Source organism: Culex quinquefasciatus, chromosome 2 (assembly GCF_015732765.1).
Source record: "Culex quinquefasciatus strain JHB chromosome 2, VPISU_Cqui_1.0_pri_paternal, whole genome shotgun sequence".
NCBI lineage: Eukaryota > Metazoa > Arthropoda > Insecta > Diptera > Culicidae > Culex > Culex quinquefasciatus.
The window spans coordinates 9312497-9323142 of record NC_051862.1 but is presented as its reverse complement, the minus strand read 5'-3'; the positions used below and the strand labels follow the sequence as shown (position 1 = coordinate 9323142).

The window sequence follows — 10646 nt, the reverse complement described above, 5'->3', positions numbered from 1 at the left end:
ATTACTTTGACAGCTTGACAGATTGACAGTTCGACAAATTGACATGTGTACTTACCAGTAGCCAAATGTACTTACCATTTAATGATCCTCTGATATTGTTCAATTGTGTCAGATTAGTCCGAAAAGCGAATTAGAACTTGACGTCCGTAATTGAAACGTCAGTTTTGCTTACTTCTTCACATCCTTTGCACAGTGCCAGCTTCCACTCACCGATCGAACCCCTTCCAGCTGTTTTTGACAGTGCACGTGTTGCCCACGTGGCGCACGCGCCCTTGCACCACAACACGAGTCCCGCGCGCGAATCCTTGTTGCTTTTGCTTGACACTCGCATGACGCGAACCAACGTCAAACGCGCCGAGCTGTCAAAAACCCTCGCATCGATCGATAAATTATCTGCAATAGAAGGAAATTTTCCAGCGTTTTCGCTGCGTGTGTCTTCCCTCGGGCCAGAGAAAAGCAGCTCCAACTTTTGCGTGTGCCAACCTCCGTGGGGCCAAACACGCGCGTCGCGATGCTCAGCTAGAGAGAACCGCAGAGGCGCGCGCGTTCCGGAACGTTCCCAATCCAAGGCGGCCAAGGATATTGAATGCGAGTGGAATTTGCCTCCCCCGACGGTGTATTTTTTGTCCTCCTCGTCATCTAGTCGTCATCGCTCTTTGTATCACGTAAGCGCTTTTCGAGTGGGCAAAACGCCCGGAGGTATGCAATCATACAACAATAAAGTTCTCTCATTTTAGGTAACTTCCAGTTTCCTTCCGTGTGTGTTCACACAATAATTGATAAAGTAAGAACCTATCTTAGTTAGTCGTCAACAAAACCCCCAAAAAAATCAAGCAATGAAGAAGCAAAATGTCCGGACCATTTCACTGATTGTGTGCACCTTTACGTACCTGCTGATTGGAGCCGCCGTGTTCGATGCGCTCGAGTCGGAAACGGAGAAGAAACGCTGGAAGGCACTTAGCGGTGAGATTTATGAGTCATGTTTAGTTTTAAGTTTCAATTTGTTTTGACTTTCTTTTCAGTTTTTAATTTCTTTGATTCATCTCCTCACATAATGGAAGTAAGTTATGTTTTATGCTTTTTCTTTCAATTGTGTTTATTTTAAATGAGTATTTTTTTTATGTTTTGAATCGAGTATATTTAATTACAAGGAGGATCAGAAAAAAACAGTTTTCTTCCGAAAAAAGAATGCTGCTAAAGACTAAAAATCTCAAAACAGTAAGACTCTCCTTTGAAGCATATGAAAACTGGAGCAAAGCAAAGGTATCTAGGAGAGTTGCTCTCTCGCTTACTGTCTTGCTCCAAGCTTCGGACAAACATCAGTGATCTAAATGAACGTTAGAAAAAAAACGATAATTTAATGCGTTCATTGTTGAAAATCCTAGGATTTTTCTCAAACCGGGATTTATCATATTTTGTTCCAATTTTCTGGGATAACAAAAATCCTAATTTTTTTTTCTCATTCATTCTTATTTCTTTGTAAAAATTGTGATACAATGGAGAACAATGTAAAAATAATGCACTTAATATATTTGTTCAGAACAAGGAGTCTTTTTTAAAATTTTTATTTATTTTGATAAACAAATCTGCATTATACTTGGAATTAGATTTTTTCGTAAAATCATGTTAGCTTTTTGCCTTCCTAACCTTACTGTGGATGGGATATAAAATCACTCGATAAAAGAACTTCTAAATTCGACTTCCTAGACTGGAAGATCTTACAACCTTATCAACAGTTATAAGCAAGCACTTTAGTGTTTATTTTAGCCTTTTTAGAAGCCAATTCACAGATATTTTGATAAAAATATTGTCAGGATCTATCATGCGAACAATCGTTGGATAGGTTATCAAAAAACCTTGCCGGTGAGTCAGAAAGAATGAAGATCTGAAAATCCCACTCAAAGAAATATCTACAGTTTTATAGAAAGGTTCAATCAGCATATAAAACACGATAGTTTATAGAACCTTTTCAAACTCTAGATATGAATTTGGAGAAGACACCAACCACTGGATGAGCACACGATTTTTAACCAAACTAAAAAATATTCGTAGGGAAAAGTGATTTTTTTGTGCCTTTTGTTTCGCATTTTTGTAGTGAATTGTGGGCAGCGGGCACGCCTTGCAGAAATATTCGTGTTTCGAGTGTCATTTTTGGTCAGTGAATAGGTTTAATTGTGTTACCGAATTGTTTTGAGATTTTTAAAGCCCTTCCTTTATCATTGTTGATCAGAAGGTACGGCGTCGGGTAAATTGTGCAATTATTTTCAAATAATGTGTTATTTTTTCACGGTGAAAAACTCATTTCTATTGAATCGTTTATCGAAAGACACGCTGACATTTTGGATAGACCATTAGCGCGTGTTTTTCGGAGCCTTTTATTTGATATTTTGTTTTTCATAAGTTCTTCTTTAATCATCTTTTATTGGAAGGCACGCCGCTGGTTTTGTTCGTTTTAAAATATTGTTTGAATTTTCTTACTTATTTTATTTATTTCATCATTTTCTTTTCGTTTATATTCGTTAATCAGAATAATATATTCCAACTGTCTGTTTCAGTATTAACTCGTCAAACTATCGATTTTATGAAGAGTAAAGCGTCTTTTATTTACTGTTTTTGACATTTGCTCGCGTTATCTAAATTGTACAAACAGTAAAAATATACTGATAAGTCCAGCCCATAGGTCTACTGCTCGGTTGGAACGCGTTCGATAAAAAAAATATTTTAAATAATCAATTATTTATCTTTCCGCAGTCGGCTGCCTAAGACTTAAAATTTTCAACCGATAAAAAAAATGCTCACGGTCACATCACTGCCACTCGTGAATCCTGACCTTATACCCATCTACTAACACCCTCAAAATTCTTGTGATACTTCGGAGATGCAGTCGATTGGGCGGTCTCTATCACTCAAGTATCGGACTAACATTCCCTTCCACTTCCCCGTGACCCTACCACTGGTCGTGGCCGGCGCCGGTATTGATCAGTTGCCACGTGGTTCGATTTGTTGTGTTCGGCTATGTTGTAGGTTATGGTTGGAACTTTTCAGAAAAAGGGTACTCGGAAAAAATATCGATCTTTTTAATTAGAAAAAATTCTATTCTCAAATAGTATTTTGAAATTTTCGCTTTTTTGCTGTTTTAGGGCACTACAAAAGGCAAAATCTGATGCCGGAATTATGAATTAAAAAATTGAAGTTTTTTTTTGGAAAAAACTTAAATATTGTCAATTAAAATTTCTCATTTTTTGCATCGTTATCAGGTTTTATGTTTAAGGCCTCATTTTTCGAAAAATGTTTAGATTTCTGCAACTTCAAATAACAAAGGAAAAGGGATTTTGCAAAAAATAATTTGAAGAGCTGAGAAAAAAAAATCATTTTAAATTTTGTTGATTGGAATGCTGTTGCCGAAATACAGCCTCTATTTAAGAAAAAAAAAAATACTTTTTCTCAATGTTATCTAACAAGCTTTATTTTTTTATTTCCAATATTTGAAAATGTGAATAATTAGTATTTTAGCTTTATTCTTGATTATAAATTAAAGTTTTAAAAATGATTTTTATTTAAAAGAGCAGAAATTGTCACAACATTGTCATTTTTTAACATTGAAAATCGAATCAATAATTTTCAAGAAATCGCAAGTTAGCTGAAAATATGAGCGGAAACATATTGAGCTTCGTAAAGAACTGTTCAAAATTCGTCAAGAACCATTTTCATAAAGCTTTAAGTTTTTTTTAAAGTTAGCTAACTCTAGTATGAAAATATTGAAAAATTTGGAAAAAAACTTTTTTTTTAAATTTATATCCGTTTCAAGTAGATTCCTTTAGGTTTTTATGATATTTTTATTCATGCTACAGAATTGGTTTTGATTTTATCAAAAATTGATATTTTGGGCCAATACGCACCACCCAAGGAAAAGGGTCTAGAAATGGCTTCACGAACAGCAGAACAAAAGAGAAGGAACGATTTCTTGGGACTTTTTTCACTCTCTCTGGCTTACTTTCGCTGCCGCCAATTTGAAATTTTCCTTGACCGGTTCTTTAACAAGTTTATATATCGCTTTAATGGAAAAACCTACATATCGTCAGCTGTGTGCTATCTTGTGATAACGACCATTTAGTACTTTTCGAGAAAATCGATTTTTAGAGTTTGATGATAAATATTTTCAAAACTAACAAACGCTCAAAGTTTCAACTAATTTGGATACACCAGTTAAAAGATACAGTAAATTATGTAATCAAAAATCTGAAAAGCACGTGTCACAAGTGTGGTTCGTAAGTAAAATTGTACTACGTGTCACAAATGTGCACAGAATTTCCATACAAACTAAAATAGACTTAAATCAATAGTTTAACCGACTTAATCAGTATATTTTCAAAAACAAAAGATTGCATTGCCTTCAGAAAATGTGTATCAACATAAATTTGTGAAAAACAAGAAAATTTTTCCACATTTTCCAACATCATGTGTCACAAGTGTGCACGATAATTTTTATGATAAATTGGTCTACGTCACAAGTGTGTATTGCGATATCCGGGAAACGGAAGCGAGTTTCCAAAATCGGGTGAAAGCATCTTGTAGTGTTTGTTAAGTATAGTAAAACGTCATCATATTAACTTATTTTCGACCAAAATGGTCTAGCTGACGATGACGATATTTCGAATGAATGTTGAGCAGTTTATGATTTTTGTTATGTATGTAGTTATTTTAAATTTGAAACCAGTATATTTAAATTTATTAAACTTAGTTAAACAAACAATTAATTGTGCGTCTTTCAAGTGGAACTTTAAATGAAACCTATAGTAATGGTCTAGTTTTGATTTAATACATTCAGTTTTTACAGATTTAGTAACTGGATTTTAACATAGCATTGTTTGATGAGACTATTTTCAAAGCACAATTGAAAAATACTTTTTGAAAAAAAAATTAATGGCCATGTTAGTAAATTTGAATCTTGAAACTAGTCTAACCGGTTGAATAAAAATTGAAAAATATATTGAATTCCTATCAATGACACCCCGGTTTTCGGTAATTTTTTTCCAATTCATGAGAGGGCACCACTTGAAGAGTGACATGTTTTATTTTACGTTTAGAAGCATTTGTGGATGTGTTTTGGCCGATGTTCACGGAGAAAAAAGAGTTCCCAAAATCGTGAACAAGCGTTCATGAAAATGAGAACCTCGAACAAAGTGTACAAATCCCATGGTACGATTTTGAAAATTGTAGGTAGTATTATTTGTAGTTTTACAAAGTTTCACAAAATTCACAGTGAATTGTAAATTTAGATCTTAAAACTCTGTAAAACATTCCTGATAACCTAAATCACTGATTCCAGCGGTCGAGAACGTGCTCATCTCGCGCTACAACATATCGGCGGAGGACTTCAAGGTGATCGAGACGGTCATCATGAAGTCGGAACCGCACAAGGCCGGCCAGCAGTGGAAGTTTTCCGGTGCGTTCTACTACGCCACGACGGTGCTGACCACAATCGGCTACGGCCACTCGACCCCGTCCACCGTCAGCGGGAAGATCTTCACGATGTGCTACGCCGCGATCGGGATCCCGCTGGGGCTGGTCATGTTCCAGAGCATCGGCGAACGGGTCAACCGGCTGAGCAGTTACATCGTGCACGCGGTCAAGACTTCGTTCAACTGCAAGAAGGCGATCGCGTCCGAGATCGATTTGATCTTGGTCGTTACGACGCTGAGTTCGTTGACGATCGCGGGGGGAGCGGCCGCGTTCAGCAAGTTTGAGAATTGGTCGTACTTTGACTCGGTGTACTATTGCTTCATCACGCTGACAACGATCGGGTTCGGGGACATGGTGGCGCTGCAGAAGGACAACGCGCTGAACCAGAAGCCGGAGTACGTGGCGTTTGCGTTGATCTTTATCCTGTTTGGGCTGGCGGTGGTGGCTGCGTCGTTGAATTTGCTCGTGCTGCGGTTCGTCACGATGAACACGGAGGACGAGAAGCGGGATGAGGCGCAAGCGATTCAGGTGAGTTATAAAGGGAGAGTAACAAAATTAGGAAAAAATATGGTTTCTCTTCTTCCCCAACACAGGCCATGCAAATCGCGGTCAAACTGGACGGCGACATCATCACGGGCAACTCGAGCGATTCGGACCGCAAGTGCTACGAGCGGGTGTCGATTTCCGGCCCAAGTCGGAACTGCACCACCATGCGTGGTGGCTCAGGAGGTGGCAAGTTCATCGACTACCTTCCCCCGCCGGCGGACAACTCCAGTGGCGTGGGGTACATCATGGACGCCAGCTATCGCTACCCGACGCAGGCCATGATGATGGACTGCGAAATGGCCGAACTGCGATCGCCGCACGGGTTCCACTACCACGGGGACCAGTTTGTGGACCTGGAGGAAACGGACGACGAAGGTCTGATACGGCCCCTCGGGTTTGACTTCCAGCCGAGCCGCGGACGGGCTTCGGTTTAGAAGGGGGGAGTGGAGAATTTAATTAATTAATGATAAGGAAAAAGAACAAGTTTTGGGTCTAAATTTTTAAGAAATAAAAACACACACACACTCACACAAAAGTACCATTGTCGAGTTTTTAGCGTTAGTGATTGGGAGCAATCGGTTGAAGTAATAATAAAAACTAATAATAAAACAAGAATCGAAGAATAAATCAAACGTTTTTTTTTTCATTTCATTGAGATTGCCTCTAAAGGCAGGATTCTGCAATCAACGAGCCGTGAAAATTGCTTCCTTTTCTTTCCCAGGTCGGCAGGTCGGTCAGTGCCGCCAGAGGTAAGGGTTGAATGAAAAAAGTTTTTTATTTCGGCGAAATATGAATTAATCCAGGTGGAAAGGTTTAATTGATTGTGTCGGGGCGATAATTGAAAATAAATTTTCAATTGGCTTCATTTGACTACGTCTGAGGAATGCAATCCTTGTCGTCTTTTTTTTGGTTGTTGCGGCAATTTGAGTGACTTAATTGGAAATTGATTGTTGTTGTGTCATTTGGGATGAAGATCAATCAGGATAAAAGGAGAGCTGTTATAACATTTTTTGATCAATTTAAATTTATTGATTCATATTTAAGGGTTTGAACGAGAGAATTTTAGTTTTTGTAGAGTAGAGATACAATCATACTAGCCAAAAAGTAACTTTTTTTTAATTATTTGATGATCTCCTAAAATGACATGTATAAGAATTAGCGGGGAGACATTTCAGAGGGAAAGATTATATCACACTTACGTAAAGTTTTTTTTCTGAAAATAAATTGAAAGTGAAAAGTATATTTGATCATGCTTGATTTTAATGTTTGTAAGATTTTTTTTATAGTGATGGTCAAACTTTATGATTTGAAGTAAGTTTGATCTCAAAGCTTTCAGCAATGGTTCAACTTTGATTAGCACCCATCAACGATCCAAAAGTGTGCGCTCTTAGAACTCCCTACCATTACAGCTCATAAATATGTATCAAGCTTCACCTTCCCCCCAAAAAATAAGTGCCACCACATTCAGCACTAAAAGAGCATTTTCCGTACACGAATCAAATGCCATTAATATGTGCCCCTTTTTTCGTCACAACCTGCCCGATTTACCTTTTTACGGGTAATATCATTCACATTCGCACACGATGCCCAGCACGGGGACAAATTTATTCCGTAACGGGCAAATAATTTTCAAAGTTATGCTTACGAGTGTCCTCTGATGGAAAAGTGCTGCTCCCAAAAAAAAAAGCAGTGTCGCATAAATGATGGGTTGCCGCTCATAAATACAACCTTCAAGAGGGGCGGTCGAACAAATCGGAACCGTGAATCACGGAAAAGTGTTTTCCCCCCGGAATCCAGGCGAATCCTGGCGGGTGGGATATAAAATAGATGGCTGGCAATAACTTTTTCTAACGTGGTGTGTATTGTGCGTGGTGAGCAGAAAAAAGGATTAGTTATGGGTTAAGGTCCCAGAATGGTTAATGCATTTCAAGAGTGGTGGGTGACCCAGTCCCGGGGTTGGTCATTTCGGGATTTCTAAGCTTCGATGACCATTTCGAAATGGGACACGCATAAATTAGATCGGCAATAAAGGGGATTGTGGAGATTGCGTTTCAAGTGATTCAACCATGTGTGAATCAAGATAATGGAAGTGCTGTGAGGATTGAGATTCAGATATTTATTTTTAGGTCAAAAAGATATAAATAACCTGAATGTTTATCTCAATATTTTTCCAACTACTAAAAGAGATGATTTTTCCAATAGGTAAGGGTAGTCATCAATAAGACACTTTTGGTTTTCAACTTTCAACGATTTTTCAATTTTTTTCATCAACATGTTTGATGAGCTTTTTGATGCATTTTTTTTTTCTCTTAATGTGTTCTATTCAACTGTCTCATTGTAGACGCACTTGGCAAGAACAATGAGACACTCTACGAAAATCAACATTTTTCTATTAAAACATCATGTTTTTGTATTGTTCCATTGCCTTGAACATTTTATAACAATTTTGCCAACCTGAAACTTTAATTAACAAAAGTTATAACGTCATGATTCGAATTCCCGGACGCTTCGAAACCCGGACACTTCATTTTGTTTTATCAATTATTTGGATATAAGTTCGCATTATGAATGTCAAAACTGTTTAATTTGATGAATTCTAACATCATCTTTCACATAAAGTTTGTTTGAACGCTGTAGTTAATGCCAAAACAATTAAATACAATAAAATTAGAAGTTTACCAAAAATGCGAAACATTTCACTTGAAATATTTCAGTTGCGTTCGAAGAACCGGGAAGGCAAAGCAGAAATTTATGGTTTCGATTTTCTTAAATTCTAGCAAATTTTTATATAAACTATCGATTGTTTTAATGTTAACAGCTTATTTGAGATCTAAAGAATGCCATTCACTAACATTTCAGTCCAAATTTGTGCGATTCATAAGTAAAATCGAGTGTCCGGAATTCGAAGCAAAAGTGTCCGGATTTCGAATCAGCTTTTGTCAGTGTCCGGGATTCGAAGCACAACAAGTCATTTTAATTTTCAAATTCTGATGAAAAATTGTTAGAAAAGACATATTTTGCATGTATTCTCTTAAAACTGACTGTTAAAACTACATCCTGATGATATTTCTACATTTCCAACTTATTACATGATTTTTTGCCAGCTATAACAAAAATTATATGCTAGGGGAACAGCATCTAATTCCAGCGTGCCTCTAATGTTGGCAGGTAAGAACTTTGACATTGAATTAAAGCTAATTAAAATCGTTTTCAACTGAAATCGAGTGATAAATAGCTCAATAAGAAGTGAGCAAGCAAGTTTATATCAAAAGTTTTGCAAATTTAGTTGTTTAAATAGTGAAAATCAGCAAATTGGATGGAATTAGGCGCGAGTGATTAACCTGCCAAAGATACGAGAATTTCCCCTACTAAGTGTCCGGATTTCGAATCATGACGTTACTAAAAAGCATTTAAATTTTATAAAATTTACATATTTATACCGAATAAGTTTTTATTTTTGGTTAAAAGAAGTTCAAACTTAATAAATATGAAAAAAATCACTTCCAATTCATGTTTTGAAAGATTTCCGTTGACTTTGAAAAGTTTAATGTTGAAAAATCGAAGTGGCTCATTGTTGCCCTTGGGATTAAATGAGTGATTTTTTTAAAAGAAATGTTAGTTTTTTCGTGAATGGCAGCCTGCGAGCGAAAAAGTATTTTTTGTCCATAATTTACTTTTACACCCCAGAATCAAACACATATGAATAACTTCATAACGTCCATAACCAAAGCCACTATTATGACACAAATTTCCCCCAAATATGAGCTTGATTGTTTGAAACTACGACTTGTGAGGGCCATTTTATCATTGTTCCCCGTGTCTCATTGATGACTACTCTACCCTTCTTTAGGAAATTAGAAGTTCAAGTAAATTGGTGAATAAAAATCTGAATTTAAAAAAAAATAAAAGAACAACGCTTCCAGCTGGTTTTGATCGCAAAATTCACCAAAAATCACTTTTAACCTGTTTTGAATCTTGGAAAATCTCTGGAAAGTAGAACTCTAAACGTTATATGAAGTATTGGGTTTGATGATTTTTGTTTTTCATGTGACTTTGCCAATATTAAAAAAGTGTCATTTTCAACTAAAATCCCCATCTTTTTATTTCAAAATAAATCAGGAGTGTTTTTCATGTCGCAGATTAAGGAAAATTTTCGTATGTTTGGCAGGTTAAGCACTCGTTCCCAAGTCCAACCAATTTGCTGAATTTCACTATTTAAACAACTAATTTTGCAAAACATTCGATAGAAACTTGCTTGCTCACTTCTTATTGAGATATTTATCACCCAATTTCAGTTGAAAATGATTTTAATTAGATTTAATTGATTGTCAAAGTTCGGACCTGACAACATTAGAGGCACGCTGGAATTAGATGCTGTTCTCCTATGTCTTGTTACATTTGGTTGCAATTTCTATGCTCATAGTTGAATTATATATAAAAAAATAAAACACTCAAACATTGAATGAAAATCATGATGTTTATCACTTTCCAATGTTTTTCACCATGAGACATGTGTTGCTCTAATTTATAAGGTTACCCTCCTTCTGGACCAAAAACTCGATATTACTTCGATGAAAAAATGGAAAAAGGCAAATGATAACGCTCGAAGTTTGTAGAATAAAGTACAAAAATAAATC

General features: G+C 36.6%; 1 protein-coding gene across 1 annotated transcript; it reads left to right on the top strand.

Moving 5' to 3' along the window:
* The first annotated feature begins 343 nt into the window (after positions 1-343).
* Positions 344-6637, top strand: LOC6044040 (two pore potassium channel protein sup-9). The gene is made up of 4 exons (XM_038257757.1): positions 344-665; positions 738-963; positions 5330-5991; positions 6057-6637. The coding sequence occupies exons 2-4, from the start codon at positions 837-839 to the stop codon at positions 6441-6443; spliced, it is 1176 nt and encodes a 391-aa protein (XP_038113685.1). The 5' UTR covers positions 344-665; positions 738-836; the 3' UTR covers positions 6444-6637.
* Positions 6638-10646: the final 4009 nt, after the last annotated feature.

What these genes read in the sequence shown, in the direction of transcription:
- LOC6044040 (XM_038257757.1), top strand. Translation starts at nt 837, where the DNA reads ATGAAGAAGCAAAATGTCCGGACCATTTCACTGATTGTGTGCACCTTT. An exon ending in ACGCTGGAAGGCACTTAGCG is followed by an intron (nt 964 to 5,329) that starts GTGAGATTTATG and finishes CACTGATTCCAG; the next exon opens with CGGTCGAGAACGTGCTCATC. An exon ending in ATGAGGCGCAAGCGATTCAG is followed by an intron (nt 5,992 to 6,056) that starts GTGAGTTATAAA and finishes TCCCCAACACAG; the next exon opens with GCCATGCAAATCGCGGTCAA.